The sequence below is a fragment of the Symphalangus syndactylus genome, chromosome 6, assembly GCF_028878055.3.
Source record: "Symphalangus syndactylus isolate Jambi chromosome 6, NHGRI_mSymSyn1-v2.1_pri, whole genome shotgun sequence".
NCBI classification, from domain to species: domain Eukaryota; kingdom Metazoa; phylum Chordata; class Mammalia; order Primates; family Hylobatidae; genus Symphalangus; species Symphalangus syndactylus.
In genome coordinates, this window is record NC_072428.2 from 9,816,787 (window position 1) to 9,834,149 (window position 17,363).

General features: G+C 41.9%; 1 protein-coding gene across 5 annotated transcripts in view; it reads right to left on the reverse strand.

Annotated features, from left to right (window-relative positions):
- Window positions 1-16,543, reverse strand: part of CSTPP1 (centriolar satellite-associated tubulin polyglutamylase complex regulator 1) — a 225,786-nt gene extending 209,243 nt beyond the window's left edge. For 2 of the 5 annotated variants that reach the window (XM_055281700.2, XM_055281698.2), the window contains exon 1: window positions 16,381-16,514. In XM_055281700.2, coding sequence (XP_055137675.1) covers window positions 16,381-16,426 — 46 coding nt within the window. In that variant the 5' untranslated portion in view covers window positions 16,427-16,514. Of the gene's footprint in view, window positions 1-16,380 lie in introns of all 5 variants that reach the window. The other 3 variants (XM_063640964.1, XM_055281701.1, XM_055281699.2) reach the window with 3 other exon arrangements.
- Between the last annotated feature and the right edge of the window lie 820 nt (window positions 16,544-17,363).

Sequence of the window (17,363 nt, forward strand, 5' to 3'; positions counted from 1 at the left end):
CACCTCTGCCTCCGGGGTTCAAGCGATTCTCCTGCCTCAGCCTCCTGGGTAGCCGGAATTATAGGCAGGTATTTTTAGTAGAAATGGGGTTTCACCATGTTGGCCAGGCTGGTCTCGAACTCCTGACCTCAAGTGATCCACCAGCCTCAGCCTCCCAACGTGCTAGGATTACAGGCATGAGCCACTGCGTCCGGCCAAATCCTCCCTCTTCTTATGCATTATTTGTGACATCATGTTTTCCTAAAAGTTTTTCAACTGTTTCTTCTAATTATTATTTTGTAATGCTTTTGTATTTTTTTCTTTTACCAATTTCCATAGTCAACTTTGCTCCTGTTAGCATTCTTAGTTACTTCTTTTTTAAAATGATTTATGCAGCCTTACTTCACATGCTTTAATGTAGCTCAGAATACTTGTACTTGGCCCTAGTTGAGCTATCTTTCTTCTTTCCCCCAGTAGCTAACACAAACTTTCTTTGCTCTCTTCAAGCCTTTTACTTCTGCTTCCCTAACTCTAAGAAGATAATCTTGATTCTTACTTCAGACAAAGAAGAGGTCATCAGGTAAAGAACACCAATTTCTATCTCCATTTCTAAGTTTAACCATGTCCTTCATCATCCTTACTTCCTACCTCTGTTGTTCAAATATAATCATGCCATGTGAAGCGGTTTTAAGATCACCTTAAGACCTGATTTCTCACTTGGGAATTGTTCCTAATTGAGAAAATTCTTACTTATGAATTGCTTTCACATATAAAATGTCTGTCAATATTACATGTAATAATGAAAGTTGACATGTATTGTTTTATACACATATAATAAAACATCTATCCATACTTTAGGGTTGATAAATTTTTTTTTTAGGTCTCAATATTTTCAAAGATCCCATAATAGTTTGTAGGTTAGGCACCACACAAACAGTGCCTTCTGGATAAATATGGTCCTGACTCCCACCTCCAAAATAGCCTTGCACCTCTGCCTTTGATCCTAAATTTCCTCGTACTTCTAAAAATGTTCCATCAAGTATTCATCATCCTTTCCTTCCCTTGGATCTTCCCTCTCTCCCTGTACAATGGATCCTTTCCCTTCAGCCTAAAAACATACTCAAGTTTCTCCCATCTAAAAACTAAAAACAATAAACTCTCTCTTCCTCCTCCTGCTATCACCCCCTCTCCTCCTTTCCCTAATTGGTCAAACTCCTTGAAACGAATCTAGCCTATTCTCAACGCCTTCACCCTCCCATTTACTCTTCAATCCAACAAAATCAGGCAGCTTGCCACACTACTCCATGAAAACCTCCCTTAATGCCACTAACAACCTGCCTTGCAGCCCATATCTTCTTTGACCTCTCTGAGGCATCTGGTATCACTGAACACTTCCTCCATCTTGAAACTCTCCACCCCAACGTCCCCAGTTTCTGTGGCACTGCCTTTTTCTTACTCTCCTCCTAACTCTCTTACCAATCACTCTCCAGTCTAGGAAGATAAATATCTTTCTTTATTGTGAAACTAGCTCTCTGGAAACAAGATTTTGGTTTCTACAGTGGGTCCCTAACTCTCCATAGAAAAAAAAAATTATTTAGCAGCAAAGTTACCTCCAACGCCCAGCAACAAACCAATTATAAAGAACTAAAAATTCTAAAATTACATGTTCTCACTAAGGTGAACGACTCACTAGAGTATAGAAAGGAACTATTCTGATTATTGGAAATGTTTACAAAGGACAGGAAGTGACACAGAGAAATGACAGGCAATATAAAGTTAAGAAAGAAAATAATAACCATTGTAAAAAGGGAGCAACTGAACTCAGAGACAGGGACCAGGGATAAAATAACTTTGTACTTCAAGAGGTAGAGGTAGAGGAGAAAAACCAAATACTGACCAGCACATCTGTGCTTCACCTGTGAATAAGGGCAAGCAGCTACCAACAACACAACTTGCCTTGAGTAGGAGAGATGTCTCCAACGCATATACTAGGTATAACAGATTCTTGTTTGTGTCCCACCAAAAATACACTGCCATTCTTCTTGCACACAATTGTCCATTAGACTAAAATTCCCTGTCTTGTTGGCAGTTAGCAGGGACCTTATTAAATTCTCACCTATGAAATGTGAGCACAAGTGATGTTTGCATCTTCGGCTTCACTTGCCTAAAAGGTCCTTGCCCTGGATTCGCTGCTTCCCCTTTTACTGGCTGGAAATGGCTACAATTGAGGCAGCCTTGGAAACCGTGTGTTTCAGACAGAATGACTGCTCTGCTAGCTGAAATCCAGTGATGACTTCCTAAAGCAGACCCTGCCTTTCACATCCTGGATTTGGATTAAGTAAGAAAGAAAGAAAGTGCTTTCTTGTATGAGCCATTGCACTGGGAGGGAGGGGGAGTTAAGTGGTGGAAGTTTTTTGTTTTGTTTTGTTTTTATAACATCAGCTCAGCCCTCACCCTAATACCCTGAGAGATTAGGAGCACCAAACCACCTGAAGTGCCAAACCAACCTCAGTAGACCTCAACAGCTTACTGACTCAGTAGGAAACGTTAGTCTGGAGAGAAGGGAATGGTAAGTACTGGTGGGGGAGCAGGGAGATGTCTTCTTATTAATTAATAGCTATAAATTAGAATTTAACTAACACTGAGTGGCACCTAAATCACTTAATTTCAAATTAGAAGAATTAGAATCAAATAACAGCTTCACTAACTGCTATCTATATAAATGGAAAATTTACTTCAGTTATTTGAGCCACCATTTCTTCTCATGCATAATAAAAATAACATCCATCTTCATGGGTAAATGTTATAACATATTTATAGCACAATATAATAAATCAGGTCTAAAATAATGACACTACCTCACCAAGAAAATGTTAAATTATCTTCTATATATTAAAATAATCTGGCAGGGTATGGTGGCTCACGTCTGTAATCTCAGCACTGTGGGAGGCCAAGCCAGGTGGATCACTTGAGCCCAGGAGTTTGAGACCAGCCTGGGCAACATAGCAAACAAAGAATTTAAAAATTAGCTAGGCATGGTAGCACACTCCTATAGTCCCAGCTACCTGGGAGGCTGAGGTGGGAGGATCACCTGAGCTCAGGAGGTCGAGGCTACACTGAGCCGTGATCATGCCACTGCACTCCAGCCTGGACGACAGAGTGAGACCTTGTCTCAAAAAAAAAAAAAAAAAAAAGACTCTAAGGAATATATCATATATTCTGTAGAATTTTCTACTGAATTTAAGTTCTGATACTTAAATTTTTATTGAACTGAATGGGAAAGAAGGCCCTTAGAAATTACAAAACCTGAAAGAAAGTGGCTAACAATACTAGCTTTAAAGTCAGATAAACTTCATTCAAACTTCAGCTCCAGACATACTAGCTCAGTGACCTTGGACAAGTTATATAACTTAAATCCCAGTTTCCTCAAAGAAAAGTGGGATCAGCCTGGTGTCTACCTGCTGTGAGGACTGAATATGAGAATTACTCTAGATGGCATATGAAGAACACCTATTTGAAAACAGTTTCTGGGCCAGGCGTGGTGGCTCACGCCTGTAATCCCAGCATTTTGGGAGGCTGAGGCGGGTGGATCATGAGGTCAGGAGTTCAAGACCAGCCTGACCAAGAGACCAGCCTGGCCAATATGGTGAAACCCCATCTCTACTAAAAATACAAAAATTAGCCAGGCGTGATGGCAGGCACCTATAATCCCAGCTACTTGGGAGGCTGAGGCAGGAGAATTGCTTGAACCCAGGAGGCGGAGGTCGCAGTGAGCCAAGATCGGGCCATTGCACTCTAGCCTGGGCAACAAAGTGAGACTCCAACTCAAAAAAAAAAAAAAAAAAGGAAGAAAAAAAGAAAACATTTTCCACTTAAGACAGTATTTAGGCAGCTGTACTACTTAAAAGTTGAAATATTATCTCTCTATTAAAAAATATATATATGAGACATGATCCCTGCCTAAGGGATTAGAATTTAAAAGAAAGTCTTTAGGCCGGGCGTGGTGGCTCATGCCTGTAATCCCAGCACTTTGGGAGGCCGAGGCAGGCGGATCACAAAGTCAGGAGATCAAGACCATCCTGGCTAACACGGTGAAAACCCGTCTCTACTAAAAATACAAAAAATTAGCCGGGCGAGGTGGCGGGCGCCTGTAGTCCCAGCTACTCAGGAGGCTGAGGCAGGAGAATGGCGTGAACCTGGGAGGCGGAGCTTGCAGTGAGCCGAGATCACACCACTGCACTCCAGCCTGGGTGACAGAGTGAGACTCCGTCTCAAAAAAAAAAAATGAAAAAGTCTCTCCCCTTTTTGTGTCACCTAACAGCAAATGAAATCTGGGAAATGAAGTTACCCAAATACTACTAACTGTAATTGAAAACAAAAGATTAAATTCTGAACAACCAAAGCTGTTTTTAATCACTTGGCTAAGTTTGAGAACTTTCCAGTTGGAGAGCCTGATGTCAGGTCCTTCACTAATAGTTATTTTCAGGCCAGGCACGGTGGTTCATGCTTGTAATCCCAGCATTTGGGGAGGCCGAGGTGGGCAGATCACTTGAGATCAGGAGTTTGAGACCAGCCTGGCCAACATGGCGAAACCCCCATCTCTACTAAAAATACAAAAATTAACCAGGCATGGTGGCACGCACCTATAATTCCAGCTACTCGGGAGGCTGAGGCATGAGAATTGATTGCGTGAACCCAAGAGGCAGAGGTTGCAGTGAGCTGAGATTGTGCCATTGCACTCCAGCCTGGGTGATGGAGCAAAACTGTGTCTCAAAAAAAAATTAAAAAAATTAAAAAATTTAAAAAAAAGGTTATTCTCTCTTACCATCCTAGGAAAGATAAGAAAAAATTTATAATGTGAGACAAATTCAACCACTTCTTTTCCTTCTAAGTTTGTTTCTCATTTAGAAATATGATATCAAAAATAAATATTTATTGGAAGAACAAAGGTCAAAACGGTCCCTATGTTCAGGCATGGTAACAAAGATTAGCAAGACTCCAGAGGCTATTTGTAAATACAGCCTCGAAAAGGAAAAAGGCAAGGCTGTTCTGCTTGAAGACTTAGCCTGTCTTTGGCCTGTACATTCACTGTTTTTCATCATGCCAACCCTTGAAGACAAGGCAAAGACTGCATATGTGAGACTTTAAAAGACAATCATGTTTCTAAACAGCAGGTCTGGTGGTTCACAGACTATCAAGAAAGACAATCAATTTTAGGTTTCATTAAATAGTTTACTCTTAAGATACTAGACATATATTAATTAATTCAGCCTCTCAACCCTCTGTGAGGTAGCTTTTATCAACTCCATTTGTTGGGGAAATTTGATCAAGGAGAATAATAACAGTGTTTTCTATTTACAAAATACCTTCCCTCTAAGGAACTCCACAAGTTTATCTTCTCAATCACCTTTCATTCCTGTGAGGTAGGTGACAATATTACCTTTTCCACTTTTATAGGTGAAATGCTGTGGCTCAAGGAGCTTAATGCCTTACTCACATGGTAGCCTGTATTTTATCCACTAACTAGAATGTACTCTTGAGATTAACACTAGACCATGGGCTCAAGGCTTAACTGCACATAACTGACGTGTGGAGCTTCTAGTTTTCTCTATGGCCATCTTTCAATGCATCGCATTCCAAAAAGGACTGGAGTCATGCTTGCTGTTTAAGCTCATGTGTTCACTGTTTATGAAGTTTATTGTTATCATTTCTGTAAATTGGACTACTTAAGTTTCGTCTAGGTGCCCAAGAGCTAAATTATTTTTTGTTTACTGTCTGTGCACTAGCATTGTAAACGGTGTCACAAGGAGTATATAAAACTCTTAGACAAAGCAGCAGGGCCAATAAAAGCAGCTCACTTGGGGAAGAGTACATTTCTTCTTTCCTTTTTTTTTTTTTATGTAGCCATCACACAAAAAGATGACTCATTAAGTCCAAAAGAGGTGACTATGCCATGTAAGTGCTTCTTACGCAGCCTTCCACAAAGAGACCTGAGTGGCAGCATAAGGCATCCTCTTCTGTGCATTTTCCTCCAGGCAGAATGTGCATTTGTGTGGCTACATACACAATTATAATCTCCTCTGAAAGGCAATTCCTTCCATATGACAGGCTGAACAGTGGCCTGAGTGCTAGCCTCATGTTGCCCAGGCAGTTAACATGCTGAAAAAACAGACACATTTAATCTCTCCTTTCTGAAAAACTAAGATGGGACAGAAGAGGCAAAGCTGGAAAGAACTCCACACGGAGAGAAAGGAGGCCAGCCCAAGTGCCCAAACTCACTTTCTCATGGGCTGAACTTCTTTGTGTGTTGCCTACTTACGTGTCAATTTGCAGGACTTTGGGGCATGAGAACCATGGAGCCGACCGGTTCTGGCAGCCTCTCCATTTGACAAGCAAAGCCGAAGACGTGTGGCCTTTCGTATATCTTACATTCAAAAGTGTTATTGTTTCAAGCATGCCTATTTTAAAATATAGAATTTTCCCATTTAGAATAGGTCTTTGTAAGTTGGCCACAGGAGGAGTTTTGCCACATTAATTTAAAGGGAAAAAAAAAAAGTGGCAATGGGCCCTAATGCAGCTCTATCCCCGCCAGATGCCTCTGTTTACTTTGGGCCAATGGGACTGTCCCAGGTGAGAGAAGTCTGAATTTAAAAAACACCTGATATGAAGTCCTGAGGCACAAGCAGATTTCTGTCTGAGATTACAGAAACTGAAGCTTGTGTTTTATCACAATTACCTGTAATCTCGGGCTAGATAATAGTATTAACGAGACCTTGAGTTACACAATAGGACAGCTGGAAAAAAGGCTCTTACTTTCTCCAAACAATAGTGCTTTAAAAGCTAATTGAATGAAGAAAAAGAACAAGCTCTGAAAGTGGCGTCTCAAACAATATTTACTTTTACTAGGTTCCTGCTAATCAAACAAAACTTAGTCAAAAGCTTTCCATGAAAAAAATACATTTGATGATTTCAGCAGTAATTGCTTTGTTTAAAGAAAGGTGCTTAAGAAAAAACATAGCTAGTGGGATCAGTAATTTGTAAGTTCAGATGTGTTTGGGAAAATCCCTCCTCTCTTTGATAAATCATTAAAATTCTGCTCAGATAAATGTGTTTTGACTTGAAATTCCAATCATAGAATGAGCTATTTCCTAAGGCCCCTAGGGAAGTAGTGTAAGGGTGATCCCAACACAGAAAGAGGACCCAGGGATTAGTTTACAAGGGTAATTCCAGTCTTAATCAAAGCATATCACTCTGTCCAACTAAAGGACAGGATCTCATTGAGATGCTCCAAAATTGTAGAAAATCTCCTTCCTTTTTAAAATACTGGTTTTACAAAATGGATTAAATTTTAGTGTTATGTAACCCAAACACAGAAACTATGGTATCAACCAAGAAATTAACCTTAGGTATGATCAGAGTTAAAACCGAAAAGATCTAGAGCATATTTAATCAGTCATCCTTTTTCATTCATGGAAGGGGGGAAAAACATAGTTTCTCTCACATGTTAGGAATTCAGTAACTATTTGTTGAACTGGATTCCTTTCTCCCATTTATTTTAAAATTTATTCTGTTACTTAAAGTAGACCATTCATTCAACAATTGAGCACTTCATTTGGGCCAAGCATTGTGCTAGATTTTAGAAAAGGCCTGCCCTCATGGTTCACATTCTAATAAGAAACAGACAATAACCAAGTATACAAGTAGGTACACAAAATAACTCTGATAAGTGCTATGAAGGACATAACTAGGATGACGAACCAGAAATAGGATAATGGATCATGTCTCTTCTGCTCTACTATTATTTTTTTTTTTTTTTGAGACGGAGTCTCGCTCTGTCGCCCAGGCTGGAGTGCAGTGGCGCAATCTCGGCTCACTGCAAGCTCCGCCTCCCCGGTTCACGCCATTCTCCTGCCTCAGCCTTGCGAGTAGCTGGGACTACAGGCGCCCGCCACCACGCCCGACTAATTTTTTTGTATTTTTAGTAGAGACAGGGTTTCACTGTGTTAGCCAGGATGGTCTCGATCTCCTGACCTCGTGATCCACCCGCCTCGGCCTCCCAAAGTGCTGGGATTACAGGCGTGAGCCACCGCGCCCAGCCTGCTCTACTATTATTTTTAAAACTTCAATTTATCTACTCGGCCTCCTAGAATTATTCATTTAGCACATATTGCATTTGTGCAAATAAAAGTAATCCCCAACTTCTGAATAGCATTTGGAATAAAGATTTTAACATTACTTGAATATATAAACGATAAACAAAGTCAAAAATTTTAAAGCTATCTTAAAACCCCAGAATAACACTGACTTCACGCTGCAATTTACTTTGGAGAAATGGGGGTAGGCAAGGGTTGGGAACAACATGCCTTAGAACTTACTGGCTCTTTTTTCTCCCCAACAAAAAGATATTTATTTATTACATGTATTAAATAGGTTACAGAATCTTTGGAAAAGGAAAAAAATCTAGATTGACCTTCCAGGAACAACTCCCAAAAGGCCCATTCCAGAACTAGGCTACCAAGGGAACTGCTGTCTTTTCGATGACTGAGAAGCTGCTGACCAAACTGGGAAAAGGCCAAGATAGCTGCTGGCTCTAGAACCATATAGCTCACATACTCTCTACTTATTATACTGTCCTTTTATGTTATGGTCATTTATGAATATGTCCCATCTCCTATCTACTGTGTAAGTTTCCTGTGGGGAGGGATGCTTTATATTGATATATTCATGCCTGGCTTTATATAGAGAAGGTATTCAGGGAGGAAGAAAAGGAAGGAGAAGGGTAGGGGGAGGAAAAAGGAAAGAAAGAGGTGACTTTGTGGACATGTTCATAATTATTTTATTTATTTATTTATTATTATTTTGAGACAGAGTCTTGCTCTGTTGCCCAGGCTGGAGTGCACTGGCGTGATCTGGGCGCACTGCAACCTCTGCTTCCCAGGTTCAAGCGATTCTCATGCCTCAGCCTCCCAAGTAGCTGGGACTTCAGGTGCGCACCATCATGCCCGGCTATTTTTCATATTTTTAGTAGAGACAGGGTTTTGCCATGTTGGCCAAGCTGGTCTCGAACTCCTGACCTCAAGTGATCTGCCCGCCTCGGCCTTCCAAAATGCTGGGATTACAGGCATGAGCCACCGCACCTGGCCCATAATCATTTCAAAGTGACCAGTTTTATGTATTATAAACCTAGTTTCCAAAGATTTAGGAAGTCAGTGTAACACCTATTTTATTTCATTTCCTTTCTGCAGCAACCAAACACTTTCAGGCCCTAAGAGAATTTCTGCTAACTTACTGTAAACAGCAATATTTCCTAGCATAGAATTGGGTTTGGAAGGCTCATTAGTTATATTCAAATAAAAATAAGTTTATCAGGATTCATTCAAAATAAAAAAATAGAATGTGTCTGGCAGTCAGAAAGTAACTATCACATGCTGTGGTATCAACAAATACAAAAAAAATTAAGATTAGCAACACTTATATTCCACATAGAAGGGGTCCTATGTCAGAACCTTTGCCAAGGCCTAAAGAAATTGTATTAACCTCATGGCTGGAAGAGACTATATCAGTAACTGTTAGATGTTGTCTTAGCTCAGATACTGTGAAAAGCAGACACCAAAACAGGATCAGACATGCGAGAGATGTACTGGGGGAAACGCCCATGACAGAAAGTGGGAAGGAAGCCGGAGGAGTCTGGGAGAGCTAAGAGATCAAATGCAGGTGTGACCCTAATTTATTATCCCTCCTTTAGGAGGGAGAAGGGAGTGAGGGACTTAGCAGTGTGCAGTGAGAGTCTTTAAGCCAAAGTCACCCACCAGAGGAGTAAAACATCTCACAGAAGTGGGTCTGTCCTGCCCAGTCATTGACTAGGAGCAGTCTGTGGAAAGTGTGACCTCAGTGTGAACAAGGTGTTAGATTCAGAGCTGGGGTCGGGAGTCAATTACCCTCCCCTCCCCAGTGTAGGAGATCTGAGAGGCACACATTCGTGGTTGCCACCTGATGTTTACGTATTTGCACAAAAATATGGTAATAACACTAGCAGCTAATATTTACTGAGCAACTACACAGGTGCTCTAACAGGAAAATGCTTACATGTATGAGGCAAGTACAATTTTTTTTTTTTTTTTTGAGATGGAGTCTCACTCTGTCACCCAGGCTAGAGTGCAGTGGTGAGATTTCAGCTCACTGCAGCCTCCTCTTCCTGGGTTCAAGCAATTCTCGTGTCTCAACCTCCTGAGTAGCTGGGACTACAGGAACACACTCCCACGCCCTGCTAATTTTTGCATTTTTAGTAGAGACACGGTTTCACCATTTTGGCCAGGCTGGTCTCGAACTCCTGACCACAGGTGATCCACGCGCCTCGGCCTCCCAAAGTGCTGGGATTATAGGCATAAGCCACCATGCCTGGCCTTTTTTTAATTTTTTGAGAAAGGGCCTCACTTTGTCACCCAGGCTGGAGTGCAGTGGCGTGAAAACAGCTCACTGCAGTCTTGACCTCCTGGGCTCAAGCCATCCTCCCACCTCCGCCTCCGAGTAACTGGGACTACAGGTGCATGCTGTCATACCCAGCTAATTTTTTTTTATTTCTAGTAGAGACGAAGTCTCACTATGTCCCGTTGGTCTCAAACTCCTGGGCTCAAGCAATCCTCCCTCCTTGGCCTCCCACAGTGCTGGGAATACAGGTGTAAGCCACCATGACTGTGCTATTATTACCCACATTTTGGAGATGTTGAAACTAAGGCACAGAGAGGTTAAGTGATTTCTTCTAGGTCATACAGCTACCCAAAGTACAAAGATGATTGTCAGTAAAATTCTCCCAAATGGTAGAAGTTATCTTCCTCACTGCCTGCCTCTGAGAGATGAGTCCAGTGGCAAGAAGAAATTGGAATTTTGCCATTCCCTGATCCATCCTCATTCCTCGGATGCCTCCTCATGGCAGAAATGTTAAATGAAGACACTGGAATCACTTGACCTTACTCCAGGATCCACGTATAGGTCTACACAATAGTTGGAGCCCCACTTTAGGAGTTGCTCAAAGTATTTATAGCATAGAGTTTACCCATGTGGACTTCAATTAGACTGCTGGGTTAGAATTCTGGATCCACCACTTACTAACTTGTTATTTGGTATCTTTGTGTGTAGTTTCCTCATCTGCTGAATGGAGATAACAACTGAAACTATCTTCATATACATCAATATATGTAAAGCATTTAAAATGGTACCTGGTACAGAGTAAGTTCTTAATAAGTCTTGGTCGCTTTTGTTAGCTACTCATGTTTGGGGTACTCTAAGGTCAGATTATTCATATTCCATTTCACATATACATATGAATTAAGTGTAGGAGAGTATACAGTGATAGAAGGTATACAGTGATAGAAGGTAGACAATGATAGAAGGTTGACAATGATGAGTAAAATACAATTCTTGATCCCAAGAAATTTATTTGCAAGAGCCTCATCCTTAATAAGGAAGCAAGAATTACTGCCCTTTGAACCAATAGGGGTTTTTTGGTTTGTTTTTATTTTTTTAGTGAAGAGGAAAAAACAAAAGCTGTGGAATATGACAAACCTGGGTTTGACCCCATTTACTATGCATCGTTGCCTGCGTGACCTTGTGCAAATCAATTAGCCTTTCTAAGCCTCAGCTTCCTTATTTATAAAATGAGAAGATGATATTAATAACTACTAATTGGGACCAGTAAGAGTACCCACTTCATATGGTAGTTGTGAAAATTAAATGAGACAAACCACAGTGCCAGGCATATAGGAAGAGTTCAAAAACTATAGCTTAAAAAAAAAAATACCTAATTTATTGTGATTCTTCTAAATGTCTAGTCCCCAAAGGAGAAAGGCCATCTTTGATTTCTAGAGTTATCTATTATACTAACCCACTATCAACCATAGTGAGAATAAGCAGGTTCCATGGAAAAGAAGAGGCAACTTGGAGCGTGAGTGAGAGCATGCACCTCACCAAATTAGGTGCAGTAAAAAATAAACCTCATGTCCTCATGCTTATACTCAGGTCAGCACGTAGGTGGTATGTTTGGCAAACCTGGGACCAGAACAGGCTGCCCTTTGGCTCAAGAGAGCTCGTCACACCCAACCAGATACACAGACACACCTCCAGCCTCTGGCAGAAGCTTCCACTAAGTAGGTTTCGTAAGGCTGGAAACATTTTGCGGGTCCTACAGAGAGGGTCTATACTTATTTCATCTCCTTACCAGACTCTCCTTTCTCTCTTCAGGCCTAGGCACTAACACAATTTTTATCACTACATTCTGATGACTGCAGACATGAACGTCATTAAGCTATTCTTTAGTGATGATCTTAAGATCTTAAGCCATGCAAGGCCATGATTACAGGTTCCTAATCTACAAAGTCAGTGGGGAAAGGATCAGTTTACCCAATGTGATAAAAGATTGATTTCTTCACTAATAATCAGAAAGGTAAATACAATCCCTAGCTAGCAGGGGTATCTCTAGATATTCTTTGGATAGGTATCCCTGTAATTTACACCATAATCCTAAAGAGAGGTCTCCAGATACACTAACCAAGGGGAACTCAACTTTAGCTTTTGGGTTTCACTGAATGCCTAGGGCCTTCCAGTCTGCAGTTTTGTTTTCTCTGTAAGTATAGTCTTCTTTAGGCTTACACATGCAAGTAACTTTATAATGTATAAAAACAAAAACAAATGGAAAAACCACAGGTATTTAAAAATTTAAATCAGGAAATATTGTTATTAATCTATTCTCTAGGGAGTGGTTTTAAACGGTCATTAGTTTGAGGGTGAATAGGTTGGCCAGGTGTGGTGGCTCACACCTGTAATCCCAGCACTTTGGGAGGCTGAGGCAGGTGGATCACCTGAGGTCAGGAGTTCGAGACCAGCCTGGCAAACCTGGTGAAACTCTGTCTCTACTAAAAATACAAAAATTAGCTGGGCACGGTGGCAGGCACCTGTAATCCCAGCTACTTGGGAGGCTGAGGCACGAGAATCACTTGAAACCTGGAGGCGGAGGTTGGAGTGAGCCAAGATCGCACCATTGCACTCCAGCCTGGATGACAGAGTGAGACTCCGTCTCAAAAAAAAAGAAAAAAGAAAAAAAAAAAGATTGAGAGTGAATAGGTCAAAGCAGCATGCCTCTAAGAGAGACAAATTGTAATAGGCAGGGATAGTTCTCAACTAAAGACAAACGCATTTCAGCAGAGTGATACGGTTTGATGAACCAGGAGAAGCCAGTGAGGGGTGTGACCATGCTGAGGGCAGCATGAATGTCTAGTTAGTGGTTAGGACAAGGAATTAAGACACTTAAATATGCAACAAAGCATGAAGAAACATTTGTATAGGATTCAATTATTAGGTGGTTGGTTGGGCTTCACAAACATTGAAGATTTTTCAACCAACCTGAGACTCTGATTCTGTTTGTAAATTCATTCTCAACACTGCCACTGAATTGGCCTTCCTGAAAAAGCCATTTATGAAGAGACCACCAACTTCTATTCACCAAAGCACCAATATACCAAATATGCCAAGCCTTTGAGATATAAAATTCAAACAGCAAACACCCAAGGAACTGAACAATGAACTAGCCTTTTCAAATATTTTATATATTCATTGAGTACTGGGTAATAAAATACAAAAAATCTTTGGAAAAAGTCTAGGCATTGCTTGACATTGATATTGTTATTCATTAGATACAAAACTGTCTGTGATATTCCCCTTTTAGCTGATTAATAGATGTGGTCACTGTCTTAAGCTCTCTCTATATATATGTCTATATATATGTTCATGTATATATGTGTGTATATATAGCTTTCAAAGACCAATCAGCCCTTAAACTTGGTAAAAAGGCACTCAACTTCATTTAAAAATGCATATTAAATCTACTCTGAGACTATCTGTCACTTAGATTGAAAAAATCCAAGTTTGATGTATTTTGTTGTCAGGACAGTGGAGAAACAGACATTCTCTTTCCTTGCTGGTGGCAAAATGGTACAACGCCTATGAAGGGCAATCTGACAATATCTATCAATACTTCAGTGCATTTGCCCTTAATCCACCCATTCCACTTTGTGGAACTTATTCTTGCAGATACACTTGCAAAGGAACAAAACTGCAGGTTATTCATTGCAGCATTCTTAGTAACAGCAAAAGGCTAAAAACAACTTGTTTACCAATGCAGGACTGGTTAAATAAATTATTTAAATACTATATAGCTAAAAATGAATTTCATGAAGAACAAAGAAGCTCCCTACTGACTGAGAAATTACTTCGAGGCCAGGCGCGGTGGCTCACGCCTATACCCAGCACTTTGGGAAGCCAAGGTGGGTAAATCGCTTGAGCTCAGGAAGTTCAAAAGCAGCCTGGGCAACATGGAGAAACCCCATCTCTACCAAAAATACAAAAACTTAGCCAGGTGTGGTGGCTCGTGCCTGCAGTTCCAGCTACTTGAGAGGCTGGGGCAGGAGAATAGCTTGAACCCAGGAAGTGGAGGTTGCAGTGAGCCGAGATGGTGCCACTGCACTCCAGCCTGGGTGACAGAGTGAGACTCTGTCTCAAGAAAGAAAGAAAAGAAAAAAGAAAAAGAAAGGGAAATCACTTCAAGATGTATTAAATGAAAAAGTATGCACTGTATACTCCTTTACGTATATAATAAACTCTGGAAAGATACACAGGAAAACAATAATAGTGGTTACTTGTGGGAGGCTGAGGATGGATGGAAACTGGGCAGATGGAGGCAAAGGGGTAGGAGGCTTTTCACTATAAACTATCTATCTATCTATCTATCTATCTATCTATCTATCTATCTATCTATCTATGCATTTTAGAGGCAGGGTCTCACTCTATCATCCAGGCTGGTCTTGAACTCCTGACCTCAAGCAATCCTCCTACCTCAGCCTCCCAAAGTATTGGGATTACAGGCATGAGCCACCACGCCAGGCCTAAAAAATATTTTGAATCAAGTTTCCATATTACCAACCTTAAAAAATATTTTAAAATTAATTTTTAAAATAAGTTAAACAAAATGTAAACCAGAATTGTTTTTCATTTAAAAAGATGTTGGCCAGGCACGGTGGCTCACGCCTGTAATCCCAGCAGTTTGGGAGGCCGAGGTGGGTGGATCACCTAAGGTCAGGAGTTCGAGACCAGCCTGACCAACATGGAGAAACCTGTCTCTACTAAAAATATAAAATTAGCCGGGCATGGTGGCGCATGCCTGTAATCTCAACTACTCGGGAGGCTGAGGCAGGAGAATCACTTGAACCCGGGAGGTGGAGGTTGCAGTGTACTCCAGCCTGGGCAACAGGAGAGAAACTCTGTCTCAAAAAACAAAACAAAACAGAACTTCTTTAAAAAAATAAAAGTCTATGAATTATTTAAAATGTGTATTGTGGCCGGGCGCGGTGGCTCACACCTGTAATCCCAGCACTTGGGGAGGCTGAGGCGGGCGGATCACGAGGTCAGGAGATCGAGACCATCCTGGTTAACACGGTGAAACCCCGTCTCTATTAAATATACAAAAAATTAGCCGGGCGAAGTGGCGGGCGCCTGTAGTCCCAGCTACCCGGGAGGTGGAGCTTGCAGTGAGCCAAGATCGCGCCACTGCACTCCAGCCTGGGCGACGGAGCGAGACTCCATCTCTAAAATAAAATAAAATGTGTATTGTGTGCATATGTGTGTGTGTGTGTGTACACATCTTTGCTTGTGTGTGCCTTTTTTCATTCATTAAATGCCTTATACACTAAAGATGCTCAACAAAGTACTACATATACAGTCTTAGCTCAAGAGCTAAGTCAATATCTCAAGTTCTGTTGGAGTGGGCAAATCCGGTTCTGATCCTAGCACTGCCGTTTTCTAGCTGTGTGGCCTAACTTACGCAAGTTATCTCTTCAGCCCGTTTCTCCACCTGCAAAACTGGAAGAAAACACGGTAATTCCTCCTAGGGCTGTTGAGAAATTCAAATGAAGAATGATGCATGAAAAATGCTTAGCACAGTGCCTAATGAAAAAGAAAAGCTCGAAATGTTCGCTGCCGCTATAACGGTAAGACAGTTATTCAGGGAATGACTGATCTGGCACTTGTTCCAAGGTTATTCTTACTTCACTATCAGCATATCAATAATACCCCAACAAGGGCCCCAAATCCTCAACTCCAACCTGACCCATTTGAACACAATCCATATCGCCTGAGTTCCAGCCCCTACACTTCAAACATTCTTTACTTCCCAGGTGCTTTTTTCCTTCCTGCTCGGCCTTACAGGTAGGCCCTGGAACCCCCGCCTCTCCGCCCCTCCCCATACCACCCGGACCCGATCCCACTCAGACCCCGCCCCCGCCCCTGCCTCCTCCCACACCCTGGCCTAATTCGTCTGCACGTCTTTCCCTCCCCAAAGTTAAAGGGGGTTCCTACCCAGATACTCGTAGTCCGGTAGGGCTAGGCGCTCCGGACTCAGCATCCTTTGACCGGGGTGGCTTCAAAGCTCCAGCTCTCCGGCTTCCGGAATCCAGGTTGCAGTCTCTCTCCGTTGCCATGGCACCCACGCGGCGGAAGGGGGACGGGAGCTGGAGGAGGTGTCACACAAACAGTCTCCGTGTCGCAAAGTGGAGCTGGCCACTCAAGTTCCGGGGGCAGTCGCTTCACGATGGTCTAGGTTTCTTTGGACTCCCATTCTTGAAGACTTAGTTTTAGAGGAATTTGAGATGAAGAATTCTTTTGAATCCATTATGTTTCCCAGTGTCGAAGAACTACTGTCAGCCGCCCATATACAGTTTCTGAATTTCGCAACTATCCCTGCTTTTATACACTGTTTATCCTAACTCAGTAATAGCCCCTGCCCTTTGGCCCCCATAAACACTTAGTATCCCATTAACTATTTTTATCTCTTTGGTATTTACTATCTTAAATTGCTACAAAGTGCTTACGTATGCATATACCCTGGCTGCTTCTAGAGCTCAGGGATGTGTCTTTTCTGCCTATGACGGCTGGACACACAAAAGATACTCATTAAGTCCTCTGAGGTATCTGCCATTTCTTCTCAATTCTCACTCAGTCGTCCAAGCTGGAGTGCAGTAGCGTGATCTCGGTTCATTGCAACCAGCGCCTCCCGGGTTCAAGCGATTCTCCTGCCTCAGCCTCCCAAGTAGCTGGGATTACAGGCGCCCGCCACTACGCCCGGCTAATTTTTTGTGTTTTTAGTAGAGGCGGGGTTTCACCATGTTGGCCAGGCTGGTCTGCGAACTCTTGACCTCAGGTGATCCGCCCGCCTCAGGCCTCCCAAAGTGCTGGGATTACAGGCGTGAGCCACCGCGCCCAGCCTCAATTCCTTTTTATCTTTGGTTCTTCTTTCTATTCCTAGCCCTTACTATTTGGTACCTTTCCCAGGTGTCTTTCCT